The following is an 18,097-nucleotide window of genomic DNA, read 5'->3' as shown; positions in this document are numbered from 1 at the left end:
ACTTCATCTGAAGAAATATGCAAAGATACTTTAATATCCTACTTTGTGCTTCTTTAATACTACTGTAGTTTGTATAAATTTGATCATCCCACAACCTACTTTAAAACGCTTTCAAGGCAGCTATACCTTCGAAAGGCTGCAAACCACCATGAGGAGCCAAGAGCACAGGACAGGAGGAATTAGCAGATTATTCTTATGCAGTTTTCGTATTGATCAGTGTACACACTTTAATAACTAGGCATCCTGCTAGAAGATAACCTGTAGGACTTGCACAATCCAGGTTTTATGAAAAAAATGAACAGATCTCTGTGGAAGATTTGATTAAGAAGGTCAGACTAGATTACTGTAGTGGTCTCTTGTGGTCTTAAAAGATGCTAATCTATCAGTAACCCTGTATGTACAAAACTTGCCGCTGCATAAACTGTAAAGAGAGCATAAAGCATATCCTGGGGTGTGTTTCTAGTCAAAGGCACTCCTGCAGTTGTGACTTCCTAAAACAACTGATGTCGCCGGTCCTGGAAAGCACCCTCAGGAGGGATCTGTCAATAATCCAAGTGTTGAAAAATGCTGCTTTATATCAGGAGTGTAGTTGTTGCTTGGCTTTCTAAAACCTGTGTGACATAAGACTGTCTCTGTTTACCTGTGAGCCAGTTCCAAACCATTGAATAGTAATTATTTTTTTTTGCCAGGATTTTGAGTGTTCATGCCATAGAATCATGCAATTATAGAATGGTTTGGGTTGGAAGGGACCTTAAAGCCCATCTAGTTCCAACCTCCTGCCGTGGGCATGGACACCTTCTAATAGACCAGAGTGCTCAAAGCCCTGTCCAACCTGGCCTTGAACACTGCCAGGGATGGGGCAGCCACAGCTTCTCTGGGCACCCTGTGCCAGCGCCTCAGCACCCTCACAGGGAAGAACTTCTGTGTAATGTCTACGCTGAATCTCCCCTCTGTCAGTTTAAAGCCATTCCCCCTTGTCCTGTCACTACATGCCCTTGTAAAAAGTCCCTCTCCAGATTTCTTTTAGACCCCTTCTGGTAATGGCAGGCTGCTCTAAGGTCTTCCCAGAGCCTTCTCTTCTGCTTTCTTTTGTTCTGTAATATGCTTTTCCTGGTTCCTTTTGTTCTATAAAACACAAAGTGGTTTGATCTTTCTGATGTACAGATCCTTAATTGTGTACATGTAATATTGGAGCTACTAATCTGCTTTGCACTCAAATTCCAGAAGGCTGAGTCTGTCACTTCATGTTCAGGTATGCAGGAGGCAGGAGTGAGTCATTCCTCTAGCCAGCCTCCCGAGTGCTCACAGGTTGTTATAATACTTTTCCTAGAACGAGCAGAACAAGTCATACTAAATGCCTATGTGTTGTTTTGGGAAAAAATAATGGGCTTCCTGTGTGCTGATCATGATGTGAACAAAGCTATAATAAAGGAAGGGATGGACACTAAAGATGTTTTTTCCAGGAAGACCAGTGGATATGATTAAAATGTTATTGGCTTTACTGACAAAGATATCTGGTGATCACAAGATATTTATAAAACACACAGGTCATTAGTGTCTGATGTGAGGCCTTTCTCTGCTGTCTTGCTGCGGTACAGGTTTCAAATTCAAGTCAACGGTACTAGAAACAAGTCGCTTTATACAGTTACACAGTATCTTACACTGGCGATTTACACCAAAAGAGTTCTGCCATGGCTATTGTGGCTGCACTGGTGCAAGCCCCATTCTTCACAAGCCATTTGGCTGGTTCTGATTTATTAGTAGTCACTTAGTAGACTTAGTAGATTTATTAGTAGTCCAGTGTAGACTTAACCTTGTGCGTTGTACTTTTAAAGCAGCAATAAAGAACACTGAGATCTGGTACCCATTTTTCAAAATGTCAGTACTTGGAATCGTAGAAAATCCTATTATACTTACAAATAATAGCTTGCTAATACTGTTCTCCATGTTCTTTTGGTACCAAAAGTGTCCTGTACTAGAGGATCTTAGGACAAATAAATCAAGCAGTTATTACAGAGCAGATTACAGATTAACACATTTCCTGCAGGAGAATTTGTGTTGAACGTGAGAAGATTATGAAATGAAACTGTTACGTTTTTACCTAGTTCACTGACCTTTTGACTTTCTTATGTTCTTGACAACCTTTCCCCAAAACCCAGCACACAATCCCCCCACCCCTTCAACGTGTGCGCAACTCTCAGTGCAGGAGATCCTGCAAGATTCATAGGATCAGCAAAGGGAAAGACAGAAAAACAGTGTTTCTACTGAGGAGCAAATAAGGGGAGTGATACATTTTGTAAGTCCCCCAGCGCCAGTTTTCAGGAGCACTTCCACCCTAGCCAAGCCCTAGTGAGCTGCTTGTGGCTAAGCCAAGAAAGTAGTTGGAGGACATTGTTTTGCAAACCTGCCAGTGGTTTGGGGTAGATTTTAATAGCCCTAATTTTAATCTTGACAGAAAATAAGTGTGAAGTCCAGTTTTATGACTCTATGTCAGGCAATGACATTTGGACTCCAGCTTAGAAGCAGATAGCTATTTCCTTCTGGGAGCTGTCAGTCTGGATTCATACAAATCTGCAGCACAACAATTCATTGTTAGCAGGCTGACAAGTGTGTTGTAATTACTACAGGGATGCCTGAGGCTGTGAGCTGGTTGGTTTGACTCAGGTGGTTGGAGGCATCCAGGGCAATGTTTCTCTGTGTGAGGCAAAGAATGTTCAACAACAGCAAAGACCTAAGTGACCACATCAATCCTATGTTGGTTGAATAGAACTCATTTGAATTTGTAGAGGTCACAGTGCTTACCTTGAGCGATTCTCCTGCTCTGCCTGTGGACAGAGTGGTCATGCACAATGGCCATGTGTTTTGACAGTCCATCCATCTCTCAGAGGAGCCAAGCATGCTATGTGCACTGCCAGGGTGTGAAGACACACAACCACCTACCTGGCACTGCCTGCGAGTTCCTCAGCAGCAAGTGCAGCTCAAAGGCTGCTGCTGCTGCTTAGGAGAGCGCCACAGCAGTAGGAGGAGGCTCTGTGGATCGCAGGCTGCTGTGCATTTCACAGTTTGAGGGAGCAAAATGATGGGGTTTGTTGTGTTTATTTTCTAACCCAGAGGCTTGAGGAGGGTCAGGTCCCCAGGGGCAGCTGTTGGCCAGAGCAAGTACACCTCCTGGACAGCATCTTCTGCTCAGAGGGGACATGGGACATTCAATCGTGCTCTGGGTGAGGCTGCCCTGCAGGAAGGGCTCTGCGGGGAGAGGCATCAGAACAAGTCCCTGGTGTTCCTTGACTCAGCACTATCGTTTCAGTAGCGTCGCTGCAGCTGTGGGTCTAGTGCTGGCCCGGATGGGAAATGCTTGATGCAATACCCAGCAGAGAGAAGGGGAACAGCAGCAAGAACACATCTGCTGAGTCAGCTAGCCTGCCCACAAAATCCTGCTCACAGCAGTTCAACATCAACGCTCTCAGTCCAGAGCCAGGTCCCATTACCCTGTGTTGCATTTTCCTTCTGTTGGTAATGCGAAGACATCAGCCTGGGCGTTACCTCTCTCCTGGGGCTACCAGTCTGCTGCTGAGCTGTAGGTGTTCTCACCCGGGGAGAGGAGGCTGAGAGGAAGAGAAAACAATTGTCAGAGCAAAGGGCATCCATGTGAAATCATGGCTGCTAATGGAAACCCAGACCCTCCAAATCCCTACCGGGGGAACGGGCTCAAGTACTGCTGTCCGCAGGAGACACATCTGTAGTTTTACCATCTACTGGTTTAATTTCCAGGTATTCATTATTGTGGGATAGTATTCCAATTTTAATCAAAGAAGAAAAAATCAACCTAGAAGTATAATAGCCTGTGCTGTTTTCTAGGGATTTTACTTAGGAGGAAATGAGTGTGAGGTGGAGTGGAGGTATGCCAGTGAGCATGTGAATGGTGTGAATATTTCTGTCTGTTCTGTTTTATATTCTTCCCCTCTCTATCTTTTCTTGCTGAAACAATAACTGAGAAACAGGTCTGTAAAACAGAGCTTCTATAAAACCTTTGTTGGAGAATAGACAGGAAGGAGGGATCCAACATGTTTCATGGCAGAGATGAGGAAGAGCAGCGCAGAATGACTGCCAGCTGTGGAATGACAGGATGCAGAGGTGGGGCATGAGTATCAGCACAAGCATGAAACTGAGCGGAAGAGGACAAAAATGCAGAGAGGTGGAGAAAGAAAACAAAGCACATTGTGAAACATTTCCAATAATCAAGTATGACTCCAGGTAATTTCCTTTTATTGGTCTGAATATGTATTTCAAGCTTAAATTTGTGCTTAATCCATATTAGGGTGAAGTGAAAAACGAGGTATGTTTTCCCTCCACGCTCAGTGACTGATGTGTGATGTGGTGGCGCAAAGAGCTCAGAATGGCAGGTGAGATCGCCAGTGAGGGGGATCGAGCAGGTACAGGTAGAGCAGTTCATGCCCTTGTGTTCCATGGCTCTGTGTGGCAGCAGGAGATTTGCCCGGGTGAAGCTGGAGCCCTAAGCAGGAGAATAGATGGTGGCACAAGTATGGCTTTCAGCCTGCCTGTACACAGTTGTTTCTCATGGGTCATGAGGACTGGGTGCTTTCCACTCCAGCTTGCTCCTCTTTTTCTTGCTGCCTATGTTGTTTCATGGTTTCTCCTTGTTGCTCGTCCCTTTCTTCGGCTTTCCCCATCCAGCAGCCCCACTGCTCCCCTCACTGCTCCACCTGGCACAGACAGCCCCACATGGAGAAGGATGTGCACAGCCAAGAGTTGCCTGGGCAGGCGTAATGTTTCCTGTGAGGTCTGGGGGAGGGAGGCAGGAGGCCAAGCCCAGGGCTGCCCCAGGGTTGGATGTGTTGGGTCAGCACATCCCACTGGGCTCACGTGCTGCTTCCTCCCGGGCCCTGCGCCCAATTCCATTGGAACTGAGCCCAGGCCTGAGGCGCCTCCTGTTGTGGGGCTTAGTCCACGTGGGTCATAGAATCACAGAATGGTTTGGGTTGGAAAGGACCTTAAGATCATCTAGTTCCAATCCCCCTACCATGGGCAGGGACACCTCACAGTAGACCATGTCGCCCAAGGCTGTGTCCACCCTGGCCTTGAACACTGCCAGGGCTGGGGCAGCCACAGCTTCTCTGGGCACCCTGTGCCAGTGCCTCAGCACCCTCACAGGGAAGAACTTCTTCCTTATATCTAACCTGAGTCTCCCCTGTTTAAGTCATGACTAAACTGAGGACTGTGGCCGTTCAAAATGCTTGAAGCACCTCCAGCAGAAGCCGGACCAACAGAGAAGGTATGGGAAAGGCTGGGTGCAGGATGTTGGCCACCGCATCAGGCCAAGAGCTCCGGCTCCGGGTTTTTGCTGTAGCTGCCTCGAGAGGGCTCCGGCTCCGCCGAGCGCGCTCCGGCGCCCGGTTTTGCTCGCGTCCGCCGCTGCCGTGTGCGGGCGGAGGAGGCTCCGGCTCCGTCCGTCGGACGGGCGGGGATCCGGTGCCGGGTTTTGGCCGGGGCCGGCCGGGGAAGTTGCCGAAGTTGGCCCGCGAGTGCCGGGCCCGCGGCGCGTCCTTCCTGCGGGCGGGCGGGTGCATGATGGAAGCAGCATGGCCGCGCACCTCTCACTGACACAGGTACCTCCGCCGGGCTCCGCGCGGGGCGCCGCTCGCCAGCCTCCCGCTGCCGCCGGGGCCTGGCGCCTCCCGTTGTGCGGTGCGGGGGTCTGGGGTAGGAGCGGGGCCTGGCGCTGACCCGCTCCCGCGGCGCTGAGACGGGCGGCGGGGCCGCCTCGACGCCGCTGGGGAGTGGCTCGGCGCTCCCCGGAGGGCCCCGCGGCGGGGCGGCTTTGTGTGACCGCCGCTGCCTCTCAGCCCTGCCCCGCCGCGGTTACGGCCGCGGGCGCTGTCAGGTGGCGGATGAGGTGCGGTGGGGGCTGCGGTGTGTCTGAGGGCCGGGCAGCCGCGACCCGGCGGCGTGAAACCAGATCCCGCCCGGTGCAGGTGCCTGTGCCCGGGGCTGAGCGGGCAGCGCGGCCGGGGAGCGGCCTCGGGGGGGGCAGCGCGCTGAGGTCTGTAGCTGCGGATGGTCTTTTGTCTCATAAAGGTACAGGGCGCCTGGTTTAAACAACAGCAGAAAACGGAACGTGCCCCGTCAGCTCTGGAGGCAGGTGGCGAGGTGGGAGGCGGGAGAGGGAGCGCTGGCCGCGGGTTTGAAAGGCGATAGCTGCGGGTCAGGTAGCCGCGCCGCGGCCGGTGCCAGCGCGGCCTCCCGGAGCTCGGCAGCAGGGCACAGGCAGGGTCCGGAGGCAGCGGTGTCAGCGCGGTAACGGGCGGTGTGCGGGAGGATTAGCTGGGGAGAGCTTAGTTTCATGTTTTAACTCCGAAGATACTGCTTGGAAGTCGTTTTAGCTTGTGTTTGGTGGGCTCCACGGTGTGGGGACACCGGTTTTGTATACTGCCTGTATAGGTGCCTGATAGAGAAGAGCTTTGCAGGTGATAGTCTTAAAAGTCGGAGAATCTTTGCTCTGTTTCATGCTCAGGTCATCTTACTTTGCCGAAATCTTTGTTGTGTCTTTTTCCTGACAGTAGTAGAATAACTTCATACAACTTACTCTAGTTAGAATGTTCTATTCTATACACTAGTGTGGTTAGGACTGCATCTTATTCCCTAGAGATCCGGTACCAAATAAACTGCGCTTTATGGTACTTTTTTGTTTCATTTTGCAGTGACATGAGAAATTTGCATTCCTAGCCTGAGATGGGTCTGTTGGTGCACACGCTCCTGGCTTGGGATGTTCCAACCTGATAATCAGTTGTCACATTTGCAGAAAGTAAAGCTGGTAAATGAGTGTGAATCACTTAAGCACGTAGAAGTAAAAAAGTTGGCTGCAAAGCCATTCAGTTTGCGGTTACTCACTTATCTAGTTGACTTTTGAGGAAATCATCAATTACTTCAAGGAAAGAAATGGCAGTTCAGTGAAACAGTGAACTTTAGGACCAGATGATCCTTGAGGTCCCTTCCAAGCTCGTATTCTGTGAGTTTAGTGGAGAAAGTAAATGTGTCTTTACAAGTCTAAAGGCACCTAGTTATGAAGTATAGTGCCTTCTATGAGAACTTGCTTTGATATTAAAAAATGTTAGCTTAGCCTTTTCCATGTCTCTTTTTCAACAGCCTTCAAGCAAAAGACAAAAGTTTAAAACATCTTATTACTGAAGAGAGGGAAGAAGTTTTTATAGACCAGCAGCTCTTTTTGTGTTGGTCTAAAGGCCTGGGCTATCCTGGCTCTTTATTTGGGGAGAAGGGAGCAGTGTCTGCTCTGGTGTGTTCTACAGCAAGACATTATTGCTAAAGGCTGTACAATCCTTTCATTGTAGGATTTATTTACTTTTTTGATCACGTGGAAGTGGGACTAAATACAAATGTGATAATGTTGACAGAAGCAGAAAAATCACCACGATCCTTAAAACCATTGTGACTGCAGCGTACATCAGTGCTTAAATTGAGGAAGCTAGTTCTGTTGTTGTTGATCATTTGTGTGGGGATTTCTTTTCTGTTTGGTTGGAGTTTTGTTTGTGTTTTTCTTCTTGCATTGCATAAAAATCACCTTGGTCAAGCAAGCCTAAAGATGATTTCTGCAATGTAGGTTCTAATTTCTGGAATTCCAGGGTTATGAAAAGTCACAACAAATTAAGTGTTCTAAATGTGTGTAGATGAGCATGAGGAAGTGAAAATACCAGTGCAGGGGGTGGGGGATACGGTTGCTGGCTGCAGTGAGATCAGTTACTAAAACCAGCAATAAAAAGTACACAGATCAGTACTTTCTGCTGCAGACCATGTGCAGAGAATAAGAGGCATATTGACCTGCAGCAAAGCTCATGACTGTGTCAGGTTTCTTTTCCCCTTCCTATGTTTGGTTTGACTTTGGTGATTTAACGTGGCTGGGAAGTGGGGTGTTTCCACATGGGGCTGGGGTATTTTCAGGTGACTGCAATGTCTGAGAGGGCTGGATATCCTTTATTTGACTAGCAAAGTTCTGTTTAAGTAATTATAAACTTTTGGGTGCTAATTGTGTTCCGTTGGCTAATGAGTAACAATATTTCAGGACAATGTAGGTGTAGTAAAATTTATGACACCCAGGATGCTTGAAAGTGTTGCAGACCAAAGGTGATTATCTCATCCTCCTCCCCCCAATTTACTGATAATCTGAAGTATCTTTTATCTCCCCATTTTGAACCCATTCCGCAACATCTTGTTGCCACTTGCGTTTGCTCAGTCAGTGTCATGGTCTGAGCATAACTGTGAATTTAATATGGAACATCTAAGGAAACTTCTACCATGTGAATGTTTTGTTGTGGTTGCCTTTAGTTTGGAAACAAGCTACCAACATCAGTGAGGAAGGGCTCCTGTCTCACAGATTGTTGTTGGAAAACTGAAATTAAGCTATAGGCAATGTGGGGAGTTGTATTTTTGACCTTCCAAGAATGATTGTTTATCTGGGCTGTTTCATTTAGGGACTTTAGGGAGGACAAAGAGAAAAGTGAAGATGCAGAAAATGCATGTTGAGAGTGGGGAAGATCCGTTTGTTGAAAGCTGGTGTAATACTGGCATTCAGAAACTCCTTGAAAACTGAACGTGTGGTTTATTCTGAAAAACTCCCCGTGTGTGATGGAGAGGGAAGGACTGTAGAGAAATGTTCAGAGAGAACAGGAAGACAACTTTGTATTTGTCTTCCTGATGTCATGGAAGGCTTTTTGTGAAAAATGTCGCTGTCTTGTTTACTATAGTAGGTCATAACTACTTAAAGACAAAGCCATGTAATACCAGTTTGTATCCCGATTAACTGCAAGTCTCAGTTTAAACTTCAGTGTTGTGTCACAGAGCCCAGATGTGTTAAAGGAAAGCATTAAATGTTACAACTGAGGCTAAGCTAGATAGATACCTAGTGCATGTATTGCTAGGGTTAATGTCGTGTTACTAGAATATGTAGGATTGAAATATTTAAAATAGGAATGATACTGTCATGGTAGTATGTGCGTTATATATAGTGTAGAGCCAGAGTTTTTGAGGTCCAGAGACCAGTTTGCCAGATAAATGACAAACAATAAATTTAAGATTTTGAATTTGTTCTTCTTACTGGAGTGAGAGATCTGTTGTTCCTCTTTCTGTCTTCCATGAAAGGGGAAGAAATCTGAATATGCAGGTGTGTGTGTTTAAACTTACATATAGAGGGGGCTGACTGCTCTTAAAGCAGATAGAACTTCATCTTTTTCGACTGATAATGGCATCAACCATGTTGGAGAGTAGCTGCATCTAAAAGGGCAGTGGAGCTTCTCTTTCATGTTACACAGGCTTTGTTCAGTACTGATTAGAAGATGGTGGAGCTTTCCTGTAGTGATTTGAAAATTCAATTGAACCGTTCTCAATTATGCAGTGACAGACATCTACGCAGAGGGAAGTCAGCAGAGTTTTTGTGCATGCTTCAGCTGTCAGTGGGAATGCAAGTGCTGGATTTAGAAGTACTTGGTAATATTTATGTATAAATTTATAGTAAATATTTTCTTTACTTTGTTATTGCTGTAGGAGATGTGCTTGGTTGTACAGTGGAAAGCTTTGCCATGGAACACTTCAGATAAGAGGGTAAAGCAATAGGGGAAGAAGAGACAAGCTGATTATTGTTTGGAAAGGGCATTGTAAGAAAACCAGCTGCCCTTAAGCTTACCTGCTTTTTGGCTGGCTGACTGGGAGGAACATTTACAACCCGATTGTGTTGTTTGGCCTGGAAACTCTTAAAATGAATCCTGTATCTTTGCATCATGATGGGATACAGTACTTTGGATTTTCATCAAGATAGACCAGCTTGTTTCTCCTATTCCATCTCATTTGGGTTGGAGGGAAACATTATTTTGTTTTTCTCAATGGACAGCTTGTTTGTTTGTTTTTAAACCTTTTTGTGCAAAGGAAGATTGTGGATGGATGGGGTGGACAGACTGGTAGTAGTACCTAATGTGAGTGTGCCAGAGGGATGAAAACATGGGGTTATAAAAGCTTGACTGACAACAGAAGATGAAAAAGAAGCGTGTCCCTGAAGGTGTTTTTTATTTCCTAGGTTAATATTCTAATGTTCATAGGTTTGTAACAAAGGTTGTAATTACTAGATTAGATGTTGCTCTTAGGAAGGGACACATTATGATGATTCCATTTAAAAGTTTATTTCTATTTTTGTACGCTGTGGAATCTGACCTTTTCTCCCTCCCTCCTTTTTGCATTGAAAACGAGTTGAATTTCCTCCAACAATTGGTTGTTAAAAATCCCATGAAAACAATCCTGCTAGGTAAATTCTACCCCAGCACTTTGAAAGATGTTGAGCAGTATTTTTCTTCTGATCCCAGAAGAATATTTGTATGTGTTGTCTTATTGTGAGGTATACGTGAAGGAAAAACAAGTCTGTTACTAGTAAAATAGCCTACAAAACATTTTTACTACTACTATTCTCTTTGGTGTCACAGGAAATTCCAGTGACTGCAGTGATACTGATGTTAAAATGAATATTGGAAACACCAGTGAAATAAATAAGAATTATTGGCTTGTACTCTAAGTACTGAATGAAAAGATTGTTTTGCACTTAGTGTTTTCATTGCAGGACTTCAACACAATGTTTCCTGTCCAGGAGTGACAATGATCAGTTTGGCTGTAATAATGAAACATTTGGCTGGACAAAGAGTGATATTGGGCAAGAGGGATGATGTGTGAGAACTGATACTTACAGTGCTGGCCAACTCTGTTCTAGTCTTCTGCTTATGGCTTTGATTTGATTCTCTGCCTGTACTTTTATGTCATACTGAAGTAATACTTAGTAAAATACTTGAATGTTTAGGAGAACTGCCCCTCTACGTTGGATTTCAAAGTGTAGCTGAATTGGTAGGTACAGCACTAGAAGTTTATTTAAGAAAATATAGTATGCTTTGGAGCATGCTGGAAAGTGATGGAAAATGTTGTTCTGTTGGTATTATGGTAGTCAGAGGTCTGACAAAATTTTGACTATATTTCATCAGGCTATTTTAAGGGATGCGTAAAAGCCTGCTTAGATGATGGCAGATACTAAAGGTCTTTGGGTACCAGAGCAAGGTTAAGCTATATAAATGGAGGTATTGCAGTGAATACCAATGCCAGCATATGTAATTTTTAATATCAGGCTATGTGAGAAGTATTTCTTACCCACCCCCCGAAAACAAACAAAACCTCACCAATCTTCTCCCCCCACACCACAAAAAACCCCAAACCAGCTAGAAAATCAGAAATGCCATGTGGCTCTTAGAGGAAACTGAGTGTCTGTGGCAGTGTACTTGCTGAATAAGGAGATGTCAAGATCTTAGTGAAAGGTCTCATGTCATTTCTAGCTGTTCTCTATAATTTACCTTTCAGGATGTTCTGGTGATCCCACACTCTTTCTGTAGTCAGGATCACATTAAACCCCTGATTTCTACCAACTATCCCCTATTAACATTCTTTGATAATTGGCACCTGCGAACATCTAAGTGCTTAGCCAAAAGAGCAACTGTGTTAGCTGTTTGCTGTAGGAAAATGTGTGTGGTTTTATTTAAGCTGCCACAATTTATATGCACTGTAGAAAGTGTTTTCTACAACTGTGATTGATGACATCTAGAATGCTCTTGGTTTCCATATTTCAATGCAAACTTCCAAATTTTAAAGCTGAAGAAACTACGTTGTTGGACTCAGTTTATACAAAGGTCTGTAAATCCTGAGGTTTAAGATCGTATTTCTCTTAGCAGGGGGGGAATTCTGTTTTTGGATGATATTCAGAGTTAAGTGGTTTAGGTTTTTTTCAGTATTGTGTATTATTGTGTTATGCTCATCTGTTCCACTTGGGTTTGCAAGGGCAACACATTGTGATAATTTAGTGTTATCCTCTGCATAAATGCGTGGGGTCATGCACACACTCTTTGGTTCAGGCACCATGCACTCCATCAAAACAGTATCTGATTTTTGTGCCTGATCATATGTCTGGGAAGAGACGTAAACCTAACAGTACTGGAGGTAGACTATCTTTAAAGGTCCCTTCCAACCCCAACCATTCTATGGTTCTATGAATACGTTTCTTGCTAATTTCTTGGGCAAGCCAAGATCTTAGGTTTTGCATTGTTTCAGACCATGGGCCTTTACAGAGTTTCTAAGAATGGCTTAAAAACAAATTGATAAAGAAGGGGCCTTTTCCAAAGAAGCCGCTTTGTCTTTGTTCACCTAAGTTTAGGTGAGCACTAAATGTCTGATAGGTGGCAGTGGATTAAGACAGTACTTGTCTCTGGCAAGGATTCAAGTTACAAAAATGTAGGTTAAAATATTAGACTCTCTTAATTTGGTACCATTGCTGTGGATTTAGTTGTGAATCCAGGAGCTAACTTGGATAGCTGGACATTTTACAGACTAGTTGCACAAGGCACTAACTTCTAAAGAATGATACAGGGATAGCAAAATAAAATCGTATTGCTTTGTACTCATCAGAGAGCACTTCCTAGCCTGTGTCGTTTTGGGTTTCTTCTTTTGCATATAGATGATCTTGCTTAAGAACTCATTTCACACTGCCTAACCTGGTGACCTGATAGTAATCTGATAGTGGTTAGTATCACTGGCTTCAAAACAAGAAGTTAGTCTTCTAAAGGTTATAGCGCGAAATGCTCTCATAGTCCTCATCATTTTACGGAATAAATAGAATTATATGAATGCTTAATGTTTCTTTGAACAGCAGTGAAATGTTTTATGTGTTTGTTTATTCAGGGAGGAGCAATTGAAATATGGATCTTTAGGGTTAATTTTCTCTCTCTCTTTCTATTTTACAGCTATCGAGTGCAAATCCTGTGTATGAGAAATTCTATCGACAGGTATGAATGTTCTTGAGAGAACAAACTTTATTTTGTATTTAAAACAAGGAATATTCTTTTGCTATGGACTTCAGCATGGCCAACTGTGTGTAAACAGTAGAAGTTCAAGAAATATTACTCTGCTTTGAAACATATTTGTATGGTAACCAACACTTAGGTCTGAGCTGTATCAGTATGAATTTAAAATTGATTGTAAGGTGACTTATTTAATTTGCTAGGGAACTGCCAGGTATGTATGACATACATCACATTACAGGTAGACCGTTAGCTCTTTGAATGGAGTAAATTCTTGCAGAATACTTATTATTAATGCTCTTTGATCCTTTTTACAAGCAAAGCTGAATTTCATATGTTTGTAGTGCAGTTAGCATCATGTAAAACTTGCATCTCTCTGAGTATCGCCAGAAGTTCTGACAGGGTAGTATAAGGAGTGAAATTTAGATGGAAGGCCACTGAATGCCAGAAGAGTGCACGTAGTTCTTGCAGCTTCACTCAACAGATACAAGTCTTTTGACTTCATAATGTAAAAATAAATTATCTATAAATAATACGAAGTTTATGTATCACCTGTCTTATATTTAGGCCCTGCAAAAATAAGGTGTATTCATTCATATAAATACAGCTTTTTTGAAAACTAGCCATTTCAGCTATAATAGCAATTCTGTAATAGCAATATATTGTATCACATGCATAACATTTATATGTTAGATACTATGAGAACTTCCAAGGAAATGTAAACTAAAGGAATGACTGTGTAAAACAATTAAAAATACTATTTTTTTTAACAGAGAGACCTGATGAGTAATTGATAAACCCTGTAAAAAAACCTTATATGAGTGTGTTTTCCTTTGTGCAAGTGGTAATGTTCCTGTCTGTGTGTTCTAAGACAGGATATATAGTGTATATGACGTCTTTGTTTAGGAACTGCTTTTGGGCATCAACATTAGCATGTGAGTTTATCTGCTGGGGAAGAGAAGACCATGATTTCTGTCCAACTCTTTTGTTGGATTGTGCTTAGAGGACTAGTCCCATTATCAAATGCCTAAACCAGCAGTTATCAGCCTATGATGCCTGCCTAGTTCCAAACTAGTTGATTCTATGCTTCTCTCTTACTTTGACAGGGGGTTTTCTCCACTACAGGAGAGTAGCAGACTTGAAATTGCTAAATGAGAAGAGAGTTCACCTTGATCTAAACTTGGGCTGCTCCTGAAGGTTGAAGGAGATAGTATCACCTCACAAAGGTTTTCTTCAGTGTGATGGACAAATCCACTGTCTATATCTGGGCATTAGATTAAAAGCCTTAGGGAATCCCATGTTATGGGAATCATTATTAGATCACAAGAAAAGGCAAGGAACTAATTTTTTGCACCTCAGGTTTCTAGCTCGGTACTACTGACTATCACTGTCATGTATCATCTTTGGCACGTGCCTGTCTGCCTCTTTCTCCTGACTGCAACTGCTAAACCACTGAAGTATGAAGCAAAAAGCTGCATAAACTGAATTTATGCACAAATGTGATACTGGTTCCTAAGTCACTTAGCATCATGCATTCTTTAGAATATATAGCCTAGTGAAACTGGAGCACTATTTGTTGTCCAGAAGTCTCAGCTGTATACAGGAACATGATGTTACTGTTTGTGAAGTTGTGCCAATGGATTTGCTTTCAGAGGATTAGTTATCTGACTTGCTCAGCCAAACTCTTTTCTGCAAGCATTTGTCCTAAAGAATAACTTTCAAATGTATTGTGTCTAAACTGTGACTTTCAATTGCACTGGGTAACTTTTCCTTTCCCTCCCTTAGGTAAGGAAATCTCACCTTTAAGAATAGAAATGTTAGAAAGACATTTCCCACTTTGTCCTATGGTGCTGGTAGAGTGTGTTTTTATTCTTTCATACCAGAAGCACTTCAGAACGTTCTGTGCAACTTGAGAATAAATTCAGCACCTGAAATAGGTCTGATGCTTTGAACACTTCCAGTTCTATCACAAAGTAATTCTTCTGACGTAACGTGTTATGAAATGGGTATAAATCCTGGGCTTTATACTTAGAATGTGATTGAAATCTTAACCTTCAAGAGGGACAGTTTTCTTTCAAATGAAAGCATTTCTGTTTAACCTTTTCTAGACTGACTCTCAAAACAGGGTCAGTTTAAAGGACAAATACATGTGATAAAGTAGTAGGAAATCACTTAATTACATGACACACTGTAGCAGGTAAGCAGCATGCCTGAGCTGCTGCTGAATTCTTGATGAATCCTGAGTTGAAGTGCTTCTTGCTGTTATCTTGTTGATTTAGTGACCTCTGATGTATGTTTGTTAGTTTTAATCATTTCTGGCTCTATGAAAGATAACTTGCAAGAGAAGATTTGCTGGCCAGTACAGTTACACAAACTGCTTTTTGCACATCAGAGAAAAAGCTGCATGAGGTTGGTGTATAACTGACAAACACCAGTGATCTTCTCAGTGCAGTAGTCAAACATAAGCCAATTTTCTGCGGTATTTTAATGCTTAGTAAGTACTAATAGCTTCCTTGAGCTATGCAAGTGTGCAAGATGCAGTAATTTGTAAAGAAATTAAATCAACGCTTTAAAAAAATGTAGTTACTAAAATTTATCTAATTAGTTGCACAGGAAGAAACTATCCATATTGGGTTAAATAAGAATCATAGAATGTTTAGGGTTGGAAAAGACCTTAAGATCATCTAGTTCGAACCCCCCTGGTTGGAACATGGGCAAGGACACCTCATGGGCAGGGACACCTCACACTAGACCATGTCACCCAAGGCTCTGTCCAACCTGGCCTTGAACACTGCCAGGGATGGAGCATTCACCACTTCTCTGGGCAACCTGTTCCAGTGCCTCAGCACCCTCACAGTAAAGAACTTCTTCCTTTTGTCTAACCTGAACTTCTCCTGTTTAAGTTTGAACCCATCACCCCTTGTCCTACCACTACAGTCCCTAATGAAGAGTCCCTCCCCAGCATCCTTGTAGGCCCCCTTCAGACACTGGAAGCTGCTCTGAGGTCTCCACACAGCTTCTCTTCTCCAGGCTGAAAAACTTTCTCAGCCTGTGTCCATACAGGAGGTGTTCCAGCCCCTTATCATCCTCGTGGCCTCCTCTGGACTTGCTCCAACAGCTCCATGTCTTTTTTACATTGAGGACACCAGAACTGTACACGGTGCTCCAAGTGGGGTCTCATGAGAGCAGAGTAGAGGGGAAGGATCACCTCCTTCAACCTGCTGGTCATGCTTCTTTTGATGCAGCAGAAGCAGCCTGCTTATATCCTTTAAAGTCACGTTCCTCTGGGTTGGAGGTAGGGAAATAAACATGGCTGATAACCGTGCTGCTTTGTAACTTTCCCTCAAGAGCAGAAAAGTCCTAGGATGGAGGTTTGCTTGTGTGGATGCCAAGATTTCTGTGCTTACGTGCAAGGTCGACTCCACTAACTGGAAAGGGGATTTGGTCCAGTGTCTTGGCAACTTTTTGCTGATAATATGAACAGCTGCCTCATACAGAGTGAATTGGATGTTTAAACAAAATCTGAGGAGCAGGCTAACTACAAGGCTGTAGTGTTTTAATTTAATTGCCCTGACCAGGAAATCCTCAACTGTAGGAAATAACCTCTCCTAATTGAAATCGTATTAGTTATGTTGAAAACAAAAGATGTGTTCACTTTTGTATTAAATGATGCTTTTGGGAGTGCTTTCAGAGTTTTTCCTTCACTTTTAGAAGAAGCATCTGCAGACAGCCTTCATCTGCTGCAGCATGGTTTCCAAATAACATGTTCTCAGCGGTCTTTCACTAGCTAGTTCTAAGCCCATCTCTGGGAGCTGCTTGCTTTGAGCACGTTCTGTGTGCTGCACCTGTGAACTTGGAAGGTTGGTCTTACATTCCAAACAAGCTATTGAATATAGTCTTTTCTAAACACAAAGCTATGAGACTGTAAATGACGCAATGCATCATCATCATCCAGTGTTTTGCTGGATATTCCCAAACTTTCTGTTCTCTCTGAAGCGCTGGTTTTCAGTAGGCATTCTCAGGCTACTTCCAAGCCATGATGACTGTTCAGCAAGTGCTCAGAAGGCACTGGTCTTCAAAAGTGCGCACTGGGAGATCTGGTGGTAGCATCAAGTTATTCTTTCTGTGCATGTACTTCAGTTTTCCATGCATGCTCATTTATTTGCACCATTTCAGTTTTGGTTCTTTGTCTTTTTCTCTCCAGGAAGTATGGAAAGTGTGTGACCTCTGTTGCCTCTTTTCTGTCCTTTGAAATGTTTATGTCACAAACTCTTCAGAGTTTCAGGGCATCTTGGCTGATCATAGATGGGAAGACTCTGTTTTTGAAGACAATTTTATATAATTTTTATATATAAAATGTAATATACTATTTAATCTCTGGATCTTGTAGGACCTATAGGACTACCTGTCTGATGTAGCCCTGTGGTTGAACTGACTGAAGATGCCTGACAGGTTGAATTAACTGAAGATACCCTTAGCTCTCTTCTTCATACTATGTCCTTTTTATCCATCCTCTTGCTTTAGCATCTCCAAGACTCACAGCTTTTCTTCTCTTTCCCTTGTCCTCATATAGGTGATGTAAATTTAACTGCTTGGTTCTTCCGCTTGAAGGTATAGCTGAGGTACTGTTTTCACTTAGGATCTTGAATAAGGATATATTTTAATGATCTCCCTGTTGATCCAGGGAGAAATGTATGCTTGTTGATATTCTGCCAAAACTATCACCAACTTCTCCATTGTGTAAATAAGTTTCACTTTGAGGAGTAAGCATTTCCCTCCTGTAAGGTGGTTAAAGGTATCTTCAAGCAGAGCCTTCTTTTTCAGACCGTAACAGTAATGAATTTGGAGGTGGACAATTAAATGTAATCAAACTCTGGGGCTTCTCCGTCCTTACAAATCAAATGTTTTGCAGGCATCAATTAGAAATTCCTGTGCTTATGAAGGGCTAACTAGATAGGTTCAGATGCTGGTCTAATGTGAACAAGCTTCCCTATCTGCTTTGTAACTTGAGAAATTCTTGGGGCTTTGTACTTGAAGCTTACTACTGGAGACCTTGAAATCCAGGCATAATCAATGGTTACAAATTTACAGCAGTGGACACTTGGTTGTTTGCTTGTGTATTAGTGTGTTTTCATCAATTTTCAAGTGGAATTAATCTAAATTTTCATTGCTGACCTATGAGACTGTCTTGT

At 43.2% G+C, this 18,097-nt stretch overlaps 1 protein-coding gene across 4 annotated transcripts in view; it reads left to right on the top strand.

Annotated features, from left to right (window-relative positions):
• Window positions 1-18,097, top strand: part of EPS15 (epidermal growth factor receptor pathway substrate 15) — a 70,240-nt gene that overhangs the window by 12,815 nt on the left and 39,328 nt on the right. For 3 of the 4 annotated variants that reach the window (XM_030495396.1, XM_030495397.1, XM_030495394.1), the window contains exon 2: window positions 12,849-12,890. In XM_030495396.1, the coding sequence (XP_030351256.1) occupies window positions 12,849-12,890 (42 nt within the window). Of the gene's footprint in view, window positions 1-5,415; window positions 5,628-12,848; window positions 12,891-18,097 lie in introns of those variants that run through there. The other variant, XM_030495395.2, reaches the window with a different exon arrangement.

The sequence above is a fragment of the Strigops habroptila genome, chromosome 8 (assembly GCF_004027225.2).
Source record: "Strigops habroptila isolate Jane chromosome 8, bStrHab1.2.pri, whole genome shotgun sequence".
Taxonomy (NCBI): Eukaryota; Metazoa; Chordata; class Aves; order Psittaciformes; family Psittacidae; genus Strigops; species Strigops habroptila.
The sequence above is the reverse complement of the archived record's forward strand: the minus strand, read 5'-3'. Positions and strand labels throughout refer to the sequence as shown.